Source organism: Drosophila biarmipes, chromosome 3L (assembly GCF_025231255.1).
Source record: "Drosophila biarmipes strain raj3 chromosome 3L, RU_DBia_V1.1, whole genome shotgun sequence".
Taxonomy (NCBI): domain Eukaryota; kingdom Metazoa; phylum Arthropoda; class Insecta; order Diptera; family Drosophilidae; genus Drosophila; species Drosophila biarmipes.
The window spans coordinates 8,743,942-8,768,160 of NC_066613.1; the positions used below are offsets into that span (position 1 = coordinate 8,743,942).

Below are 24,219 nucleotides of genomic sequence, written 5' to 3' on the forward strand. Positions count from 1 at the left end.
TTCATAAATAAATCTATTTTCGATGGAAGGAAGTCTTGGGCAAGCGCAATTTATTACCAAAATGCTGACGCATTTAAGATTCCTCAGCATTTCGTTTCAATTTCCTTTTCAATGTAATTTATTTTGCTATTATTCTTCCAATTGACTTAGAAATAATTTTCAGAGTTGGCATTTAGCAAAGAATGTTTAAGTCTTGAAAATGATTTTTCGCCAGTTTTGCAATAGTTAAACAACATAGGAAATACTACAAACTATTGTTTGAGTGTTTGCTATTGCTAACAATTTATTAGACCTAAACCCAATAAACAAATAAAAACGAAATGATAAAAAATACATGAAATATGTAATTTTTGATTTTTACGGATCACTCAAAATTTATCTATTTCTGACATTCACCAATAAAAATGAATGTAGTTCATTTGTAGCTATTTGTAATGGCAAGCAATCAAAAAGCCATTTGCTGAAAATGTCAATAAAAATCGAACACTTTTAGTACGCGAGTGTGGCAATCTGTATCATTAATTCCGTTAAATTTGTTGTTGAGACTTATATTTTTAGACTAACGCAAAATGTTGATCTAAAATTAATTAAACTGAAAAAATAATTCACATCAACTGAAATGGGCAAACATTACATACTCTTTCAATAGTGCAAACATTTCAATGGGCAAATAATTTAAGATAAGACCAACCGGATTTAAAAATGGTAGGGCGGTTCTTTCACAGAAACAATTTTGATAGTACTTTTGCATACATATATTGTAAATTACTTGTTCACTTTTACCCATGGCTTTATTTTTCAAGACAAAAATTCATTTTGCATGGATTTTCGTGTTGCCAAGCGAACAAAGGTCCCACTCAACTCTTCTGCTTTTTCATTTCCCGCAGCTGTCTGGTTTCGTTATTATTAACAACCAAAAAAATCTCCCAAAAAATATGAAAAATAATTAAAAACCTATTAAAGTCAGGGGGCTAACAAAAAACAGGCAAAGCAGCAGGGAAACCCAACAAAAGTGAACAATAACGAATGAAGAACAGTCAAATCAAATTACCCGAAATATAAAGAAGAAGCAAAAATAATAAAAAATCATTAAATGCACGAAATGGCAGAGAAATGTGCCATGGCCATTAAGAATTATATGCCCAAATAAAAAAGACTCAAGAGTCGAGCCGGGGAGTAATTATTATGCGAAGATCACGTATTCCCATTTTGCAAACGCAAACCAATGTGGCCAGGACGGAGGAGTGGTGATTGGGGATATTCTACTTATGGAGGGGATGCCAGCGGGCGTGAATGCAGGCCACAATGGAAGGACGACGATTTATGCGACCAGACGCAGGCTGCGAAATAAAAACATAAAATCAGATGAGGGTAGAGTGGATAGCTCCGAAATCGCAAATGCCCTCGTCGATTGTGGTAAATTGGTAAATATTGTTTTCATTTTAGTGCCACATTGGAGATATTAAATTCAAAAAATGCTCAGAAGGAACATTTATATATCATATTTATGAATTCTTAAAAAATGTTCTGTAATATAATTATACCTACTTGAAGAATTTATAGTTTATAGTATAGTGGAGTTAACCAGTTGTTTTATTTACATTTTTTTGTTGCATATTTTCAGTATTTATAAAAATTGAAAAGTTGGGCTACTTTGATGTGTGTAAGATTTTGGCCTTAAAAAAAGCAATTTAGAAAGTCCAAACTTTTTAAGCTTTTCCTCTAAAACGTTCTTGAGATAAACTAATGTAAATTTTAGTGTATTGTAATTGTAATGTAATTGCACCAAAGCCAATTCCTTATTATAAAGGCATCCGAAGATAATACATTTTGTATGTTTTTTAATCTCAGTTTAATTTTATCTTAACAGAAAAAAATCAGTTAAATCTTTTCCGGTTTCCTTTGTAAGCCTTTTCATATTTCAATATAATTTTTACCCTTTGATCACTTTTGTTATCTTAAATGATATGCCCCACTTGAAGGGTATAAAAACCCCTAATGCCAAAGTGTAGCAAACAAAACAAGTGTGCCGGTGCATGTGAGTGAGTGTGCCTGTTTGTGCTGGCCAAATATAAATTTCAATTTTGGTTTTTGTCCACATCCACATCCCCATTCCCATTCCCATCGCCGTTCTCGCGTCCATCTCCATCTAAGCACTCCGACACCTTGCCCGCCCCAGAATCCTTCATATACACACAGGGGTGCAGCGTTCCCAAGCCAAAGCCCCTTCCGCCGGGCATCCCCACACCCAGTAATTGGCTCAAATTACAGAAACTCGGCTCCGACCGCAAATTCAGGCCCCGAGCTCGGCTCAAAAACATACCCAAACCAGGCCCGAGCCCGAAAACCAGACCAACACCAAAGGCAAAACCAACGCCAGCGTCCGTCCCGTTCCGACCACGACTCTTATTATTGTCATGGCACACAATATTGTTTCCAAAAATGAAACGAAACGAAACAAATACGTGACCAGAAATTAAAGAAAAAAATAATAACAATAAAGAAGGCAGCGCAGTGGATGTGGATTTGGATTTGGATGTGGCAGGGAGGCTGAAATAAAAACAAAACTACGCCAGACCCCGAAAAACTGTGCAAAATAAAATAAGGAAACAGCAGAAATCGCGTTGATTTGAATTTTAAAATGTTTCATGGCATTTGTTTTGTTTGCCTTATAGCCACCCACCCCCGAGGCCCCTGCTCAGTTCTGTGGTCTCGCTGTGCTCTGCTAACTTTGTTTTAGACACAGTGGGCTTAAAGGTCTCTGAAGCGGTAGAGAGATGGGAATTCGATTGTGTGATATCAGAACAATCACCTTTAGAAACTCTGAATTGGCAAATGTCCAAACTTGCCACTTAACCGAATTCGAATTCTCAAAATAAAATGGTTTTTAATTTAGTTTTTAGGAAAAAGGTTTAAAAATAAACATTACGCTGTAAAAAGGGTTTTTATAATATTTTGTTTCTTACCATACTGTAAGATTTTTAATATCGCGCGGAGTATGAACACTTTTAATGCATAATAGTTTGTATATTTATTTAAATCTAAACTACTGCTATTAAGTATTCAATAATTTTGTTTTGCTTTTCTATAATTTAATAGGCGCTTTATAAATAATGGATTTCTGTATGTTTAAGCCATTACAAGTTATAACCCAAAATAAATAAAGCTCCAACGGCTGCAACCAGTAATAAAAGTTTAATATTTTTGCCTCCAGAGGCCAACTATTGGTGTACCTATTCCATTTTCATCTTAGCATAAATAATTGAACAAATTTATTTTTGTTTACTTTCCCCAGTCATCCCTGAAGTTGAAAAACGTAAGCTTAGCTTAATAAATTATAAAGCAAACAAATTTAACATTAATAAATACAACATAAAAAATAAGTTAAATAATATAAGCTCTTGAGGGAACCTTTGAGTTAACCTTTTCAATTTTCATCTCTAAATAAATGTAAATAAACAAATCATTTATCGTATAATAAAATATCGTTTTGATGTTTAGTTACTTTACCGGTTCTTTCCTGAGGTTTACAATCCAAAACCTTCTTCTTTACGATTATTTTCGGCTGTGGCAGCCACGGTGCCCATTGGTAGTATCTATGGTTATCACTAAAAGTTTTACACTGCCATTTTCTGTCATTGTTGCTGGCTGCGTTGTTGCTGTTGCTGTTGGTGTTCCCGGTGTTGCTGGTGTTGCCGCTGCCACATCGCGTTGTAGTTGTTGCTCTGTGCCATTTGGTGGGCACAACTTTGCAGCTCACTCCCGAAAGTGTACGTATATACAGGGTTCACAGTGTATATATAGACAAACTGGAAGCCGCAACAAAGTTGCAAGGCAGCGCTGTCGCCGTCCCAGACCTTATGCCTTATGTAAATTGTAAAAAAAATTGATAATGAAACTTTTCAACGCAATAAATAATAGCTGACAAGGGACGGCAGTCGTCGGGGAGAGTGCGAAACAGAATCGTACTCGGAATGGGAATGGGAAGCGGTTTCTGGGGGGGATTTGGTATGGAGCTGGAGAGGAAGCAGCAGAGGCAAGGCATGAAATTCTATGTTTATTATTGATTTCGTGTTGAATTTTTGATTATTTCTATAAATATTACGAACGGGAAAGGTGGCGCATTCTGGTTTTGGACAGGGGTGCCATAAAGGTACCCACATGTGGTATGTACGGGCTGAGGTGTGAGCCCCTAGCCCCCTTTGGGCGAACACGACACGTGCGATGTTGATAATGCCGCCTAGGTCAAGTTTGAGCGCATAAGTAGTACTACATTTATTATTCGAACAGATACACGGCACACACCCGAAATCATTTACACAACAAGAAAATATTCAAAACTGATTGGGCTCATTGTCTGGCATATGTTAAACACGCGTTCAAAGACAAAACAAATATAATAGTGATGCAAAGTACTATTTAAAATCCTTTCTTAGGAAGACAGAGTTCTATTAAAATATTAAATTAAAAACCAATTAACAAATTACTCCAAAATAAGTCGAAATTAATTGAAAGTTGTTTGACTTTGATGCTATTCATATCTGTAGGTTTTACTTCTTGTATAAGAAACTTTTTATTTGAAACTAAAAATGTGTAAGAAGTGATTGAAAACCAGAGAAAATCATGAGGCTTCCAAGAAACACAAATACATTGTATGCCAAAAGGGAATATTAATATTTAAATAACTACTTCTCCGAACCCATTCAATTATTTCCAGTGCACTATCATCCACGCACCCAACGGCCTATTTTTTATGATTATATTTTTACTTTTCGGCGCTCTCGTTTTCGCGTATCGGCATAAAACTGAAAAATAAACACACATAAAAAATAACAAGAAAAGAAGTCGTCGTAGCGGAGGAGCAGCGGCGAAAATTGCTATGCAAATAAAGAACACGGCCTCCGCCCGCCGCCGCCCACAGCCGCCGCCGTCACGCCCCCCGCCCCAGCCGCCCAGAACCCGTACGCCCGTAAACCCATACATATATGTGTGTTCGGTGTTCGTTGTACACCTATGGGGACACACGGCCGAGATAAGCAAACACTCCCCGCACACAGCACAGCACAGCACACACAACAAACACACACCTGGGCCACATCGGTGCTTATGAGTTGTGCACACATAAACACACAGCAACAATAAAAGTGGGGAAAATAAGTAATGGCAGAGGTGTGCCGGCCATGTTGTCGTCTTTGTCTTGGCCCCCTCTCTACATACTATCAGTCCCGCCAACGCGGAATAAAAAATATTCTAAGGCAAGACCCAAAACAGCAACAGAAAACGACCGAAAACTGCTCTGCTGAAAAAAGTTACAAACAAAAAACTATAAACAACAAAAAGTCATCAAAGTTGAGTTTCGCCCGGGGTCTCAGTCGAGCTGATAAATTTTGTACCCTTTGCCCCGGAAAGCGAGAGCAGAAAAACACTTTCCCGCCCGTTTCCCAATTGGATTTAGGAATATTCAAAAATTCAATTACGGTGGGGGAAAGGTTGCCCAGGGAGCTCGAATGTGAATTGAAAACTTTTCTTTCGCCCGGAATACCTAAAGATACTGCTTTTAAACTTTTAGGAGTTAGGCCGTGGCAAAGTCCTCCAAGCCATTGGGATATTATCGTTGGAATGCATATTAAATATTGGAAATCCAATGGTTTAAATATTTTATTGTGTGTAAATTTTGTAGGGTTAACATATTTGTTTTCCTTTTGAAAATTGTTTGAAAAAAACAAGTCTCAGATAAAATGTTTTCAGATTTAGGTCAAAATAAAATTAAAACGCAATTGTTGTAGATTGTATTATCACTTCGCGATAGTGCAAAAAAGTGCTCTTTCGAGAACTGGTCGATTACGTCAACAGTGCCAACATAACTGACCTATCAAATAATAATGAATTTATTCATTTGATAAAATATTTTACATTGCAAATATTTTTATGAATTTATAATCGAACTAATTTACCTTACAGACATATGTACCTCAAATATCTTCCCATCAGCGCGTAGGGTATCCAATTAGTAGGCTTCGCCCAGAACTGAAGATTGAAACGAACAACTCAAAATGTTCGCATAAAAAAACTATAAATTGCGTCTGGCTCGAAAATTGGAATAATAACAAACATGAACACCCAAAACGAGAACAAAAACAAAACCGAAAATGAAAATGAAAATAAAAATAAAAATAAAAATAAGAACACAAATAAATGTAAAAAACAGAAGTCATAACAAAGAGCGACTTTAAGCATGGCACGACGACAACTCATAAATATTTAAATTTGCTGTTGCGTCTGGCTAGTTGCATTCTATAAGTGTGTTTCCATTTCAAGTACCCTCGCTCGTGTTCGGTTTGTGTGCCAGTGCCCGGGGCGGGTATTTAAAATTTTATTGATTACCTATGTAAACAAATAGTAAAAATCGTAGACTCAATTGCAAATATTTACACGACACGGGCAGGGATCCATAAATATGTATATATAGAGACCCAGCCCATTCAGTCCCCAGACAGACCCGTCGATCTCTGCGTAACCGTCCCAGGCGCATCTGGTCCCCCATATAGACATGCATCATATACTATATCCTCCCATAAACCATATAGCAGAGCGACTTATCGCGCGACTACAAGTAGAACTATTGAAATTCACACGTCTCGTCTGGCTGGCCAGTGGCGACTCGTTACGTAGTGGATCTATCCTAACGTCTAGCCGTCTCGATCGTAAATTGCTAAGTTCTGAAAGCCAACAACACTCCGCGAATGAAAATTGAAAACTGCAATAAAGCTGAGATCGGCATTGATCAGCAGACCGTGTGCCGGGATCGATTCGCATGGGGTCCATTGGCTCGGGCGAGGCTGCTCGCAAATTGCTAATTCCAACTCAGTGTGTCTGGACCGCCGTTGGGGGACAGGTGTGGCACTCGGAGCAGCGGGGAGGTTGATCGTTCCAGTTATGATTGAGCTGTTAACCCGGTGGGACAACAGCCTTTTGAGGGTGCCAAAATTAGCTCGGGCAGCCAGCCCACTCTGAAGAACCTTTCTAGACCCGGAATAGTCGGAGAAGATTGGTACCCCAAACTTGATAAGTACTAAAAACAATATCATTAGAAGGCGTTGAAGAACCCAAAAATAACAGAATGTTAAAATGTAATAATATTATGGGAATTATGGTTATATATTCCACACTAAACCATGTATCTATGCTTCAAAGTTTCATTTCCAGAATAAAGATTTGAGGATTTATAATTATCATCCTATCAACGCCAAATCGATTCTAAATACTCTGGTCTTATTGTAACATTAGTTTCTTTTCTACACATTTTTTTCGAATATTACTTAAGAAGTAAGTATTGAAATAATATATGTCTAACAGTTTTATGAGAAAAATATTCTGCATCTACCTATAATAAATAATATCAAATCGTTCAACTGTTTTGAAAAACTTTTCTAAACCCAAAAGTAATCAAGAAAATGCTACATGGGTAAATAAATAAAAAATGTATTTTATATTCAGGGATTTTAAAACTGGAAATAATTTACTTTGTATAGTTAAACATAAGCCACAACAGAAAAGTACTATAAATGTATAGAAGCGCACTCCTGAACCTGTTTCCCTTGAAGTGGATTCCCATGGCGAGCGCCGATAGAGTTTCGCTTCGTGTGCCACATAAATGGCTCCGCTGCCCACAGTCGAGCACATTAATTGCCACAATGTTCTATAAATGTCCCAAGTGGATGCCAAGACCCCTCCCGTCCAGCTCCGTACATTGCCGCAATCAGCTGGCTAGTATGTAACTCAATTTGCATTTATTCATATTAATATCATCATTTGGCATATTGTTTGACGTCGACTGCAAGTGCCGCCGCGACGAGGACAGCGACTCGAGTTGCAGCGAAATTTAAATATTTAATTTAACAAGTTTTTCAATTAAATTAATAATGCAAATTGTTTGCTCCGTTGCTTTTCCTGATGTTTGCCAAGAGGAGCTGCACCAGGACTGCCTTGCCTTATTCACTCACCGCCCTTTGTTGGGCTGCAACAAGTAAACATAATTAAATAACTGAGTAAGCTGCGAATAAACAAAGGAATTAACATCGTAAAGCCGCATTCAAGTGCGGGGTAAATGTATATTGATATATTGTTTCTTAGTAATTTGCATTTGACAAATACAGAAAATATGTTAAATAACATCAATAAAATTAATTATTTATTATTAAACTTATCAAATATTTTTTCTCGAATACAATCATAGAATTTAAAGAGATGTCTTCCCGAAAAAATACCATTTATATACTGGACTTCTACATTTTAAGGTACAACACTTTTTCTAGAACAAGTGGGTACTCGTAATATTCAAATGGGTGGCAGGGTATGCAAAACGGACATTAACTCGTTGAAAGCTTAATTTATTTGTAGGTCATTTTCATGTAATGCAAACAGCGGCAGCAGCTACATCTACAGCGTCATCAGTGGCCGCCGCCTTCGCAGTCGCAGAGCAATCATAAAAAACAAATCAGCAAACAGCAAAAAGACCGAGTAGTACCCATGTACCCTCGAGTGCCCGACGACAACTTGGAAATGAAAAAAGGGGAAAACGGGTGCGAGACCAACTATATAAGACAGTTTTTTATATGGCGGCGGTGTCAACGTGGCTCGCAAATTAGTTATGCAAGAGAGTTATGGCAACAAGAACCAGAGACGGCTCGTAAGGTTGAGAAGCTGACATTTGAGGCGTTTCGGGGCTAAGAGCTGGCAATGAGCCGAGAATTATGAACCTGCTCTGGGTCACCAGTCGCTGAAAATCGGCAGATCGTTCGGCTATATGCTGGGCTTATAGTAGTGGGTATCCCTGGAAACGAGAGCCACCCAGCGATTTGCGAACGGGGTTACGACATCAGTCCGCCAGACAGAAAAACATCTCGGGCCTTATCTTATCCTGGCCAACTTGAGCTGTCACCGCTCCGCCAAATATGGCCAACAAGCTTTGCTGGAGTGAAAGCATTGGAGAGCCCATTTTCTTATCGCTGAGAACTATAGTAAGTTGTTAGTTCCTGTATCAGTCTATCTTCGGAGTCTAAAATTATAAAAATGTCTGACCTTGGTGGTAATCAAACGATTTTGATCTAGTAACTGAAGGGTCTGTTGATAATCTAATTTCTGGTGCCGTTTTATTTCCTCAAATATCATCTTTCTATTAATTTTAATTATAGACAATGGTTATTTACCGTACGGCTGTAATTTTCTTCGTTCTGAAGTAGTTTTCTTGTTCTTATCGTAGTAAGTACTATAGTATGTTGGCAATTCCTATACGTATCTATCTTTAGATTCTAAAATTATAAAAACGTCTGGCCCATTCAACTATTTTTATTTGTAACTCAAGGGTTGTTGATAATCCAATTTCTGATACCTTTTGTTTCTTTGAATCTTGTCTTTCCAACTATGTTTTTAAATTATTTAATTGTTCTAATCGCTGAGAACTAAAGTATTCTATATGAAGATTTTAATCTAGTAACCAGAGTACCTATTGATAATCTAATTTGTTTCTTAAATCTCACCTTCCATTTAAGTTAATTACCAACTATGGTTATTTGTCTTCGGTTTCAAACTCCTTTCTTTCTGAGTTATTTTCATTGTTTTCGGTTCCTCTGCCACCTTTGTGGTTTTGGCTTATCCGTGTTTGTTTTTCCTTCGCCCCAAACTCTTTGCTGGCCTTATCTCAGTGTACTCCATTGAGTCCTCTAATATTATCTTTTCTACTCTTAGATCTTATCCGCTCTCACATTTATTTGTTAGTCTAGCTGGGGCCTAGTTTGTTAGCTCTTCTTTTACTATCACTATCGTCAACCAAAGAACATACCCACTCCACTGCTCCATAAATAAATTGTGTAAATGATATCACTCGAATTGGCTGCTCTTGAGTGGCTTCCCACTGACTGATCATTGATCAGTGATCACAACATCGTTTCCGCTCGATAATGTTCCGCTTATTCATTGCACTTCTGGCATTGGACCTGCGATTGATTGAGCTGGCTGCGTATCAGGTTTCTTGTTTGTGCATCTTCGCGGGTGATTCGATTTAGGGTGAATTTCTATTTTCACTCGTAGAGAATTCTTTGGGTATCAATATGACAATTGAGAGCTTTGTTGACCAAAATTCTATTCGCACTTTCGGCGTAAACAAATTCGAGGAAGACGGACCGTCTGGAAAATAAGTCCGACCATGAGAAATCGAACCGAGATAAGAGTTATAATCGGTTAGTGTTCTGGAGTAGCGCGATTGATAAGGGTCTCTCGGCCCGATAAGGAAGTCCAGACCGCGTTGGTAAGTTTTGTTTTTGAGGGGGTTAGTTTGGGAAACGTCAATGGGAAATACGATCGCCGGCAGAAAATAAGCTATAACAATTTGTACTTGGGTTGAGTGCGTTCTATTTTAAAGGTTCACAGCCGTGGTCAAGGTATTAGGGGCTTGAAGGGTGTTAGAATTTTTAGTTTGTTAACAAACGATTGATCAACAAGCCTTTAAAGCAATAAATATACCATATTAAACTGCAATACCTGCAATATTTAATATTTTTTATGGAAAGAGATAAACTTTATTGGCTAACAATCTATTACGGAGACAGTTACTGTCACTTATTAAGATGGAATAATTTAATTTCCCTGTTGTATTATGTTTCCCCCGACTGTATGTGCAAATAGCCGTCTGGCGAACGCTTTTCTACGGGCGGTCTAAAGGTGGGCTCTCCATGCGCTTTGCATGCCAAGTGTATCCACATCCAGACCTCTGATTCACTGATAACACGTGCCCAGGGCACTCCACCTGACCCAGCCCAGAACCAGACGGTTGCAGTTGCCTGGGCAAATATTTGCACCGATAATTCAGCTGTCGGACAATGGGTTCTCTAGTGCAGTTCGCCATGTGACTCCGAACTCTCTCCCCTACTTTTCCACTATCTCCAAAGGCAGTTAAAACTGGGCGAGTGATAAGTGCAGGCCCTGCTAATTGATATAGCTGCATCATTGCTCAGTCGATTTCCCGGTGACCATGACAGCTCAAAATGCTTCACTGATACGAGCCCGGCTGGACCTACATTTTTGCACTTAGAAATCGGCGGTGTCAGGCACATATAAGATCATATATGTATGTGGCAATTATATGAAAGTCATTTGCTTTCAAATAATTAGGAACAAGGAAAAGATTCACTCTGGAATTCAGCTGACATCATCGCCTTATTTAAAAAGTTCCCATTATCCGCTGAAATAATTTATATATAATTATACATTAAAGTGCTGCGACTGCGAAAAGTAACGACTTAAAGTAGATTTTCTGTGCTGGAGATGTGGGAATCGAAACTAATGGATGGGATAGGTCGTGCATCCAGATTAAATCACTCGTGGTTGATTATAAAACCGCTTGGGCTTGAAATTCGTTATGATTTCATCTTGGCTTTTAAGGAATTTATATTTCCAGCAAAGCAATGTCTATTATAAAATAGTTTGATAAACACAATTAGTTTTCCTGATAAAACATTATGAACATTGTGCACTATAGAACACAAAGCTCTACACCTGCTATATATAACATCTTAAAACTTTCCTTTTCTGCGGAATAAAAAATTCCTACATCTCTGTGAGGTTCCCGGTAAACACCTGCTAAATATCCCATAAATATTTACCTACTTAAAAATGCTCGTTGATACGCGTATTTGTTTCGCTAATACTTCCTATTTCTATGGGGCTTCCTGGTTGTGGGTTCCTCTTGAATTTGCCGAGTAGTTCCTGGTTGATGGGAGCACCTCGGAACCACCTAAAAGACCCTGCAGTAAGCAGAACTTCGTTCTATCTATTTCGGGATATAGGGGCCTGAGCAGCGCCCGAAGTATGACTAATGCCAACAGCAGCTTGCATAAACAACTTGGAGCAAATGTTTACCCTCGCCGGGGCTCAGAATATATAATTTCAATTCCAAGTGGACGGGCCCATGCAAATGAGGCCTCGAGTACCCAAGTATCCAGTACTAGCTAAAAACAAATGTATATACGTATGCACACCCGATGGAGTAGTATCGGTGCACAGTCGTGTCTAAGTATTACTTAATATCATTGACTAAGCACTGCTCACCCAAAGCCGAGCCATCAAAACAACTTTCGATTACGAAATTTAGCACAGTTCGGGTTCGAGTTTCTAGAAGGGGTTTTTCGGGGCGAGAAAACAGCCGGAGGAAAAAAGAAACTTAATGAGCTTTGCGAAATATGTGTTTGCTTGCCCTTTCGATGGCTGCTGTCAAGTACAATAAACGACAACAGGTTGAAGACTAAGAATCGGCAACCTTAACACTTAAGCAGCTGAAATGAAAATGGCAAAAAAGATGTAAAAAATGAAAAACAAAAGCCGAATTGCACACCAGCATGGAGACGGAGGCGATGACTGGGGCTTTGGGGATGACTAATGCCATCTAAAAACTGAAAAACTGAAACTCACCGATGGAAACCAAGACACAATGAAAAAAGAGCACAACTCGAGGCGAATTTCGAATTAAAATAAAGTCATTGAGTGTGGTCGAGTGGTGCGATGGCTCGGTGGTTGCGTGGTTCAGTGGTTCGGCATTGGTGGATTGCCGCGTGCACACAATGTGATGCAGCGGTGCAGGGTAAGTGCCGTCTGAATTCCCGGGAAGATGCCATCTAAATATCACAGTATCGCTCGCCAAAGGTCGCCCAGGGACTCTAGGTTGTGAATCAGTCACGATAGATCCGCGGGCCCTAATTTGGGCGATTGCGGGTCAGATGGCTTGATCGGGTTCTTAGAAGTAGCTAAATAGCGCAAAGTTCTAGTTCAGGGTGAATTTCCATTTAAAATTACCCGTAATTAAGGCGGCAATTAAACCTAATTAACGCCGAAACTAGTCATTTTTAGGATGTTGAAATAAAAAAAAATAATATAGAGGATGACACTAGAACATAAAAAAGTATCCTCCTTGCACTTATATTTAAGAACTTTCTTTTAAATCTTTAGTGTGCTTTTTAGAATCTGAGAACTCACTAAGTTAGTGGGTAATCGATGAGGTGGCGGGTAGCACATGATTCCTTTAACGAACAGCGTTATTATCCCATTTCGAAATGCATCGATCAGCGGTATAAGCTGATTGTAATGAGGGATACAGATACACATGCTCGCATGTACACCCAAAATGACCTCAGCGAGTCAATGCTTCCTGAGAGCGAAAATATCCGTGCAAAACAAAAGTGCTCACAAAGGAACCTGTTCGGAGATAAAATCTGCCCAGGCACAATCATAAGACTCGGGGACTGACAGATCTGACGGGTTTCTATGCAGATTATGTCTCGTTTCGATATCTGTTCGGACGTGTAAGCAATTAATTACAAAGTAAGTGCTTAGGTGTTGATCCGCACAAGACAAATGTACCATCTTAGCTGTGCGAGTGTGCGAAAGATAATCTCTTTGACGAAAATAGATATAACCCGCTTCGGAGTCGAAAGAAATAAATGAAGACAAGAATATTTAATCAAGCAAAAGTATTTTATTATATGTATTACCTTTTGAATTCTTTACTTTGAAAGTTTCTAAATAAATTACCTTCAGTCACGAATCCGAATCTGTTGTTTTCTGTTCGTTCCCAGGTGGCCGTGACAAAAACTTAGATGGTGAAAACAAGCGACTCACCAAAAAGGAATACTAAAAATTCGCATACAATTTTAGCATTTCTCTTGTTGATAAAAGCGTATCTGTATCTCGGAGATATACACACGGCAACGAATGTTCTGCCATTATTTAATTAGCGTTGAGCTTTTGGCCCTCGGGCATGTACTTAAGTGCATGCCCGCGTATCTTGTATCTTTTTGCTCATCTTCGGGGGATTAACGACGCTCGGGGGCGGGCGAATAGGAACGCAGATAGATAAGCGGAGAGCAAGAAATTTACATTTTTTATTGCCTGAATATTCGCATAATAATTGCCGTTCCTTGCAACAAACAAAAAACAGAAGAGCGAAGCGGCAGCACCGCATTGTGGCCACTTCGTGGCAATTCAGATGTATCTGCCGGATACTTGTTCTCGAAAAATTTGTTTATTTTTGCCGAGCGTTGAAATGGTCTCCAGGGGGCTTACGGATATTTTTGCCGCTCTAATCTGATAATCACCGAGTAGCAGTCCCTCTGCCATCGCCGTTTCCCCTCGATTTTCCCTACCCATCCCGCTTTCCCGCCAGTCCCTCGCTGATGACTTTTCCTCGCTGCCTCTTGCCACTTATCTGCTTTCCCAGCTCAACTGTTATTACCTTCGCTCCTTTTGTGCTACACTTGCTTCTTGTTTATCTTTTGTTTCTATGCTAAACAATTTTTGCACATGTGGCCCATGGTTATTGTCATTATTGTTGCTGTTGCTGTTGCTGGATATTGTTGCTGTTTATGCATTGTTCCCATTGTTGTTGCCACTGACGTCGGCGGAGTTGTTGGCTCATTGAATGAATCGAGCCCCTGGCAACACGAAACACGCACACTAGCACACACCAGTGGTCAAGATAATAGGCGTCAATTTAGGGAACACTTCATGGTTAATGCAACAATTTCAGCATCACTATTTATCATGTCCATATAACATGAAAGAACTGTATCTTATAAAAAAGATATACTTCATCAGCTGATAACTTTATTTTATTTACAAAACTGAATTTAAGCAAATCACACACACTAAAAAAGAACCCTTTAAATTTGTTATAATATTTTAAGATTTATATATATTTTTGCACATTTGTATGGTATTTTATACCTTAGAAATTTCAAATGTATCTGTATTATTGTTTACATTTTACCTTTATTTCATAAAAGAAAATTTTTTTCAATTAAAATAACTTAGTTTATTATTTCAATGAAATGGCTTAAGCTATTTAAAATTTTTACATTTTTAAATAATAATCCATTTGAAAAATTTTAGTAAAATATTTTTTCTTACCCCCTACTTCCTTGGCCGCCACTGTTGAGATCATGGAATAATATGCACCGACTTGCAGATGACTCACAATTTTTAAGTACTGTATTGTTGTTGCTTCGATTTACGAAACCTTCGCCGTTCATTAGTGTTGTTGTTGGTGCTGCCGGTGCTTCTCTGCCTTTGTGATTGTCGCTTTGTTGCCAAGCCAGGTACAAATGGAAAGTGTACAAACAAATTCGAAAATACAATCGTGCAGAGAGAAAAAGACTGACAAGTTTAAATTTTAAATTGGGTTGTTTCTACTGAGCGTACGTTAGCATTTATTTTTCTGGTTCAAGTTCATCAGCCAACTATTACTTGCTGCTATATTAATAGCATTATAAAAGATAAATTAAGTCGTTTTTCGTATTTTTAACAATTATTTTAGGTTAACGTTCCATTTTAGAATTCCCAAGCTTTGTTCTATCGCCTAAACGTACAAAAACAAGGTTATAAAGACAGAACTTTTAAGAATGACATACAAATGTGGAAGGAACACAAACTTCAGACTTAAAAGTGCATTTTCCCCAGTGTACTTACAATCACCATGTATGTTTTTGTAATTGTCTGCGTGTATCTATCATTCATATTGTGAAAACCTTGGAAATGCTACAATTAGGGTTGACATTTATTCCGCTGCTGTTGTTGTTTCGGGCTTTACCATTTTCGCTGTTGTTGTTTAGTTTCGCATTTCCGCTTTCGTCGACCGACATTTGTTTGTCACAGTCGACGGTTTGGCTCACAGTTGGTAACAACCACGGCAACAACAGCGAAAAATTGTCGCTTATCAGTTTTTGAAAAACAAGCAAATCTAAAGCGATACCGAAAACCATTGAGTCACAGATACAGATACGGCGGCAGCAATAAAACCAACAAGTTGAAAAACAAAATTCGTAGAGCAAACAGGCGAGCAGCACACAGATACTCGCACACACAGGCACTTGTTACATGTACCCCTGAGTCCAAAAAAATAGTACTAACTAAAAAGTTGATACAGGTGTTTGAGTTCTCAAAAATCGAAGAGGTTGTCAAGAAAAAGTCTATGAATTCGAAATAAAATACAATATAATAGCCAACAAAAAAATGCAATTATTAATCTTCAATTTATGCTTATATTGTATTAAAACATTTGCAATGCTAAACCAATATTAATTTGTAAATATCTTATGATTGTGAAATGTGAATAGAAAAATTGTTTTATAAAAAAATAGTTTAAAATGCTATAGTTTCGCCCGCTCTTGTAGTGCTCATTGAACTTGGACACCAACCAGAGGTTCCTTCCTCGAAACGTTTTCTACAACTTGGAATAGTTGAGGCAGAGGCAGGGAGGGGTGGACTGCCCTGCCGCGCAGAGGCACAATCTGAATCTGAGGAGCGACCGTGTCCAATCGAAATAATATATTGTAAGATCTATTTGTGGTCTGCTTACAACAAAGGAGGAACAGGAGGATAGGGCGGAGGTAGAGGGACGTACCCTCGAAGGCGAAAAGAAAGAACCGGGCTGAAAAGATCCGAAGGTCATAGAAACTGTCAAAGAGGAGATGGATGCTCGGATGTATGGCCATATGAATGGTCTGAATCGGTTGCTGTGATTGCCCATAGACAAATTGTCAAGAAACATGACAATTGAGGATTTTGCCCTCTGGCACATTTTCCCTAGAGTTTTCCGATTTTCCCGCTCGCTTGTCAGCGGGCGGACGGGTCAAGTTCTCCACACTGTGGGAATAATGACACTTTGAGAGCCGGCAGGGGAAACAAAGCAGCAGCGGCTAACAATCGACTACAATGGAATTGATGGCATTATAATACGGGAGCAGGCTTTAATTCGGGGCTTAGTAATTGGAGAAGATTGCCAGTCGGATTAGGGGTATAACGTTTTTTCGGGCTAAATTTGGCCAAGTCAGGTTGGCAGGGACTTGCAGGTTTCTCCAGCTTTAGTATTGGCCAAGTGTGGAAAACCGTAGACCTAATTTTGCGAAAATCACTTAAGTACGATTTCAAGTTGGTGTGTACACAAGGTAGATATGTATAAAGTAAAATAACATATCTAAAACTCGGGAAAGATGGGTCAAAGTATTTTTTTGGCATTTTTCCCTTGTTTATTTTGTTTAAAGGCGAAACTAGCGCGTACAAATATCACCAATTTAATGCCTGTATCTGCCTTTACTATTTACGAAACAAAATACCTTATTCGCTCTGTCACCCGTTAATAAGAAAATAGATTAGCTATGCCAAAAGGCAAATTATAATGTCTTAAGCTACTAAAGATGTTTCCTTGCCTATATGTTTTTTCAAAACGTACACATGTATGCCAGTTCTTGGAAGAGATTTTTCAATTTTCACCCTGACCAAAAGCAAAAATCAGCATTGTTGAGAAATTAATCGTAAAAATTTAGAGCGTTTTTTGATTTTGTGACAGCTGAAACATTTCCAATTTTCTAATACCCCTGGCAGCGATGGAATATTTCACTGGGACACGTGCCGTTGGAAAATAATAATGAACACGTCCAAAACGAGTCCACCTACGACCGAGGTTGATGTGACAAGTCCCCAAACTTTGGCTGCGCAAATCTCTCTTGGGTCGAGCCGATTTTTAGTTTCTAGAGAGGGGTAACACGTGCCGCAGATTTTCGATAAGGCTGGAGACTTTCCATGGCCAGAAATTCCCAAAAAACTGAAATTAATTGGCCAACAACTGTGGGATGTGTAGTTCCAAGAGCGGGATTGTTCAAAAACGAAAACCAGAGGACACGACCAAATATTTGCCATCTTTTTGTCTTGCCATTTTTTTATTTGCCTCGACTGTTGTTCTCTTAATGTCTACAAATATAGATACATTTGTGTGCTTCAATAACAGAAATTCCGCATTTCAGAATATGCATGCAATTTGTTGACAAAAGTGACACACCAATCTATTTATTCAGTTTAGAATGGAACGCGTCGGAGGAGCCGTGGGGAACAGGAGAAATTTAAAACAAAGCGGGGAGTAAACAAAAAGTTAAATAATACGGCAAACATTGGCCAGACCCGACTCACAGTTTGGAATTTCGTGGGGAATACCGTGCAGATGTTCTAGATGTTCTGGATTCGCTGTTAAGAGCCCACAAAGGAGTATCTTGGAGTGGAACTATGGGAAAACACGCAGCGAAAAAGTGGTCACCGAAGAATTCTGGGTAACGCGTGTGGGCCATAATCGAAACGTGTTTTCGTACATGCGAAAACTATCTCGGGGAGGCGCTAGCACACTCTCGAAAATATATTTTTGAAAACATCAATAAATTACAAAGTCAAGGAAATTATCAGCGGCACAGCGCGTCATCAGCATCATTAAAGTGCCTTGAGTCTCGGCGGAAAAACAAAAACAAAGACGTGCGCAACACTCGTAGGTTCAAAATACGTATAAAAATAAAATAAAAGTATGCGAAATGGCATAAAAATATAACGAAATGTCCCCAAAAAATGCGAACGAATTGTGACGTGAAATTGATTCAATTAAATCTTTTATGACGTGACAATTGAATTCTATTTTCGCATCTAATTGGACCTGATTGTAGTTTCGCCCCATCAAACCCAACAACCGCGCCGCGTACATCCCGACCAACACGTACTACACTATACTATGTGTCTCTGGGTTCTACACAGTACGTTCTATACGTACGATCCAATATTGTTGTCAACAGTGCCCGCGTACGCTTGCACCCTTTCGGCTGTCTATTCTCGGAAATGACCGAATGTCGCAACGGGTCCAAAAAGTGTCGAACGCCTGGCGGCTGCCCCCTGGACCGCTTTCCTTTTCGTTTTGGTAATGACTTGAGGTGGGTACTAGATGCTCGCCTAACCAGAAGAATGACAGCATTTTAAATGACTTTCTACACTCGCTGTTCTGGGTGAATGTGGCACACGTCCGCCCGTAGTTACAGATCCCATGCGAATTAGGGAAAATCACCTTCCTTGGCGACTGCAAATCACCGAATTTCCTGGACTCACAGATGCATCTTTTCTTAGAATATCTTTCCTTTCTATAACTACAAGTAGAAATATGATAAAAATGTGCTTATTACTGTATTAAAGAAATACCAATACCAATACCAAATAAAACATCCTAAAATATTGCTCTGGTTAAAGTAGATTGATAGTTCCGATAATACCATCACCAACCCCATCACAGCTTGCTTGGATTGCTTTAAAGCACCTTTGCGCTTATTAACAAGCCTAAATCTGTGCGATTTCTTCCTATTCCTGCAGTTTTTGTTGGTAAGCTCAGCCTGCTTGGCCAACTGCAACGTTGTCGCTTTTCAGCCAAGTTCATAGTACCCAGCGGAGCCCAACAACAAGTTGTGGGCCTAGCCCAAACTGGTTGCCCAATTGTCTTCCCCTGCTGATCGCGAGGCAGCGATTGTTGCTGTGGCCGTTTGTGTAACTACTGCAGCCTTACAGTAAAAAAAAAGTCCCAATGTTCCAAAGTTTATTGTACAAAAAATAAACCCTACTCGTTTGTAATTATTTTTATTCCTATTTTGGTCCAAAATAATTAACATTGCTCGTCTGTACTTTAAATTCAACTTCAAAGATTAATTAAAAATTTTTTAATTTATTTGAAGATAACGCCAGACGGACAGAGTTATATTTCATCTATATGGAGTTAAATAATTGGAAAAAAAATGTAGTTCAAACTAGTAGGTAGGTTATAATACTGATTAAAATGATTTGTGAGTGTCACCGGAAAATATATGTCATTTATTTCTTTGCCAGAAAATATTTATTTTGTCTTTTTCAAGATAAAGATATAATTTTATACTGCACAGAAAAAGTATACCCTGATGAATCACTTAGTTTGATTTAACTATATAGCGCTCCATATTGATAATCACAGAAATGCATTGGGCAGCGGTGGTCGTTGAACCCGTACCTTTATTGCCAGGGAATGATGCTGATATAGGCTGGTTTTTCCCAGTGTATATTTCAGTTGTATAACAGGAGCAGTTGAGGCCCGGTTTCTCACAGTGCAGTTGCCGTGGCCGTGGCAGTAACGGGTTGTGCGGGAGCGGCGTTGCCGCTCTTCAGTGGTTCGGTGGCTGCTGAAAGAAAGTTGCACCCGCAACAAGCTGAACCGCCCCTGCTCCCCGGTCCCGCCCCTGGGAGCCACCAACAGTGCTGGCAGAAAAGAAAGCCGTTTTGTTTTAATTTTTTCCACAATTATTTTCCGCTAGCGCAGGAAAAATTATATGCTTTTATTTTTTGTAATTTTTTTGCCTTTGTTTTTCGCTCTGTATGTGTGGTATGGTTTTTTCACAAAATGTTTTTGCTTTTGTTTTTTTGTTTTGTTTTGGTTACAAATTTCTCACAATTATTTTGTTGTTTTACGCAATAAAAAAACTTAACATTAAATACAATATGTTTTTGTTTTTGCTTTTTAATAATAAAAAATTAATACATGTATTTTTCGTATTTTGCTTGTTTATTTCTTTCTTTCTCTCTCTTTTTAATAAATAGTTTTTCGCTTTGATAGATACTTTTTGCTGGTAATAGATACTTTCGTGTGTATGTTGGTGTGGATGTGTGGATGGTGTGTTATGTATTTGTGAGAACATTGAGTTTTCCTCGTTACGTTAATTGTAATTTTTACAAATTATATCGCATTGCATTTAATTAAATTTTCACATTTTATTTGACGATTTCTTGATTTTGTTTTCGCTGCTACATTTAAGTTTTGTTTTTATATCGCATTGGGAGTTTTACACAGACAAAAAAATTTTACAAATTTTTTACGCTTTCACATTTACTGAGATATTCATTGCCTTAAATTTTACGCTTGATTTTTATGCTTAATTTTTATTTTTTTGTTGTGGATTTTCTTTGTATTTTTTCATCTTCTTTTGTTTTGGTTTTTTTTTGTTTTTTTCTGTAGTACGCGCTATACATTTAATAATATATAAAAATTTGTTAAAATCCTAAAATTTGTTGGTTTTAATTAATATTAATTAATAATTTAAAAAATTTTTATTGCAGCAAGCTGCGTCTAACTAAAATTGGAGCGTGTGTTCATCTACCTCTCTCACATTTCGAGGCCTCTTCTCAGTTTTAAAGTTAAATTTTAAATTTACCAAGATCAAGTTTGTTTGTTTGTTGGTTTGTTTGTTGTTTATTACTATATAGCATACAATTTTTAAAAAAATCTGTTCTTTTCTTGTGTATGTATGGGGTGTGTGTGTGTGTTTTGTTGTTGTGTGTAATGTGTAATTTTATCAACGTCCCTTGCCGGACTTGGTGGATCCGGCAAGAGACTCTTAGCATCTTAAACAGTATCACATATTCATGAGTTGTCGACCGGCGAGCCCCAAAGCGAAGGCCCCAGAAATATGATTCTGGGATTCGTGGGGCTGCCGTCTTTGAATTTCATGTTGGTTTTTCTTTACTTTTCTTCCGCTCGCTCGCCTTTTGTTTTTCTTGCTTTTGCGTTTTTGAAAAAGGAGAAACAACTTAAAACTCTAGTTATTTGTTATAGCACTACGCATCTAAGTAAAATGGTGGTGAGAGTCACAATTACAAAAATCGGGCCTTACGGTCCCTTTATATAGTATTAGTATGAGAGTGTGGTTGGCGTACCCTAATGTGTTGTGTGTGTTTAGGTGTGTGTTGTGTGTGTATGTGTGGTGTGTGTGGTGTAGGTGGGGTGGCTTCGAATACTTGCTTCGTCGTTGCCCTTCAGCTGCAACAAACTACTGCTCTCGATCATCACAGGGGTGGTGTTTTTCGCCGACATATCCAAGTACATCTGACGACAGATCTTCCAGATCACCTTAATTTGTGGGCGTGGCTATGGCCGCACTGGGGCTGTGGGCGTGGCTGCCGAAGCTATAGCTGCGGCGGGCGCCCAGGCCATCGGCGGAGTACAGCTTGTTCTTGGTGATCGTGTACTCCGGACTGATGGTGATCGTGCGGGCCAGGCTCTTCATGAACTGCGGCAGCAGGGACGTCCAGCCGCGGTGATCCTGCCTGAGGGTCAGATACACTTCGAACGTGGACACCGTGTCCGGATCGATCTTGATCGAGGCGATGCGACGCGAGTTCTTGGGCTCGTCCTCGAACTCAATGTAGATGGTGCAGCCGCGGATGCCGCAGGGCTCCTTCTCCGACACGCGGATGATTTCCCGGGCCACGCTCGGCGTGAGATCACAGGGTAGCGACACTTCCGTGCAGGTCAGATGCCGCGACTTGGCCGCCCTCAGTTCGTCGAGCAGGCGCAGGGACAGCTCGTCCACGGCCTTGGTGTCGAAGTTCATCGAGTAGTAGCCGCTGACGCCCTCCTCCTCGTCGGCGTAGTAGTAGTTGCTGTTGTAGCTGCCGCTGGGCCGCGTCTTCTTGCTCTGGCTCTGGCCAACATGGTTGCTGGCGCTGCCCGCCGGCTGCTTGTGCTTAATACTGGTGGCTGTGGTGGCGGTGGCGCTGCCCCCGGCGGTCTTGGCCTTCTTGGGCATAACTGCTACGGCGGCTTCGACGGCGTCGAAGGGTGACAGGTGGCTGGTCCAATCTGGAATGGAAGAGGGAGAGGGAAAGGTTTGGTCAGTGATGGTCGAGATGCAAAAACAATCAATTGTAATTTCCAACTACGCCTTTGAAACCCTATTTTTATAGGTATACTTAACATTATAAGCATCTAGCAAAAAGAAATTTTCGAAAACACCCCACAAGTTCCGAGTTCCAAAAGGCTTTTAATTTAAAGATCCCGGCTCTTCAAACACCTTTCGGATTCTATCGCTGTTGCTACATCGCAGGGCGAAGCGGAAGCCAAAAACAAACAACTAGGCGATGAGCAACAGCCGCTTGGCAACAGCGAACGAGAGGCGAAGGCGGAACGCGCGAGCGTGAAGCAAACGCAAAAGGAAGCGAAGAGCAAGAGGCAGAGGGCAAGAGCCCAAAGAAAACGAAAAATCATTTTTTATTACTGCTCAGAGTTTTTTTTTTTTATTTTTCGTTGTTTTCCCCTGCTTTGTTGTTGCAATTTGCGTACGTGACGAACAATTTAACATGATTTTTTATGACATTTTTCTTTTGTAATTGCAAATTGATTTTTTATGCATTTTTTGTGTAAATGTAAATTACAAACATAACTGCTGACGAAATTTCAAGGAGGATTGCCCAGCAATCGCGGGCTATATTGTGGAGAGGTTTTGAATTTAAACTCACAAAAGAAACGTGAAACTTAGAAAACCGAACTGTTGAATCTCAAGAACTCGCGTTTTTCCAGAACCTTCCCGATCGCTCGTTTCTTCCAGACCTTTCCCCAACTCACCTTTAGTTTTGTTTGATCCTCGAACACTGCCGTAGATGCTCTGCGTGGGGATGACATCCATTTTCATGGGGTTTTCCTGTGGGGTGTGCTTCCTTGAAGTGGAAAGTCGAATCGAATCGAAAGTCGTTCGCTCGTTCGCTCGCTATTTTCCGACGGCTTTTGGGTCGCCTTATATCACTTGACGATTAATTAATTAAGATTACTTTTAATTTATCACAATTTGCTGTTTGTTTTCTGCTGATTGCTTGCTGCTTCTACTTCTGGATGCAGTTTAAATTAACATTTCTTGGTTGCTTGGTTGTTGTTTTGTAGTGGAAATCACAGCACTTATGTTGTTTAAACTTTTATTCGTTTTGTTGTATCACTTAAATGGCGTTGGTCCGTTGCATTTGTTTGATGGCAAATTTACGTGTGGTTTAAATTTATGTTTTGCGTTGCATGTGGTTAAATAACGTCAGTAGCATAGAATTCTTCGTGAAACAGTTGGATTTGGTTTGTGTAATTTAGCAGTGGAAAGTCTGGCTATGCGCGTTTCGGCTGCTGCTTCATTTGATTTCTGTTTCGGTTTCTGGCTGTGTGGGGGCCTTAGTCTGTTTGTTGTGTTTCTCTGTGTTTTTTCGAAGCTACTATGGCCTGCTCTGCCGGCGCGCCGCCTTTTATACTGCTCGCCGCCGCAGTCGGCGTCGCCGTACCCGTCGCCGCGAGAGAGCCCGCCGCGCTCGCTCTCGCGCTCCTGCTCTTTCGCTCGCTCTCGCTGGCAACAGCTGTTCCACTCGGCGACGCGCTCTCCCTCGCCGTCTCGCTCATGCGCACCTACAACGCCGACCCGGCCGGCGAAAGAGCGAGCGAGAGAGGGAGCGCGCGAACGGCGTACGTGACTCGAAAAGAAAACCCCGAATTGGAGAAAACCACGAAAAGGATGATGATGGAAGTGGAAATGTTCTCCCGCAAGG

General features: G+C 39.7%; 1 protein-coding gene and 1 long non-coding RNA gene across 3 annotated transcripts; one reads left to right on the top strand and one right to left on the bottom strand.

Moving 5' to 3' along the window:
* Positions 1–18,615: 18,615 nt before the first annotated feature.
* On the top strand, positions 18,616–19,085 carry LOC122819008 (uncharacterized). Of its 2 annotated transcripts, none has more exons than XR_007763618.1 (2): positions 18,616–18,788; positions 18,888–19,085. It is a non-coding gene; the product is annotated as an uncharacterized LOC122819008 (long non-coding RNA). The 2 variants fall into 2 exon arrangements; XR_006368467.2 differs by having other exon boundaries at positions 18,894–19,085.
* Positions 19,086–20,146: 1,061 nt separating this feature from the next.
* LOC108028602 (protein scylla) lies at positions 20,147–23,909 on the bottom strand. Its single transcript, XM_017100521.3, has 2 exons — positions 23,267–23,909; positions 20,147–22,504 (listed from the first exon to the last, which is right to left on the bottom strand). The coding sequence occupies exons 1-2, from the start codon at positions 23,331–23,333 to the stop codon at positions 21,774–21,776; spliced, it is 798 nt and encodes a 265-aa protein (XP_016956010.1). The 5' UTR covers positions 23,334–23,909; the 3' UTR covers positions 20,147–21,773.
* Between the last annotated feature and the right edge of the window lie 310 nt (positions 23,910–24,219).

Coding starts and splice junctions, on each gene's coding strand:
- LOC108028602 (XM_017100521.3), bottom strand. CDS start 23,333: ATGAAAATGGATGTCATCCCCACGCAGAGCATCTACGGCAGTGTTCGA. Junction 22,505..23,266: donor AGGATCAAACAAAACTAAAG/GTGAGTTGGGGA, acceptor CTTCCATTCCAG/ATTGGACCAGCCACCTGTCA.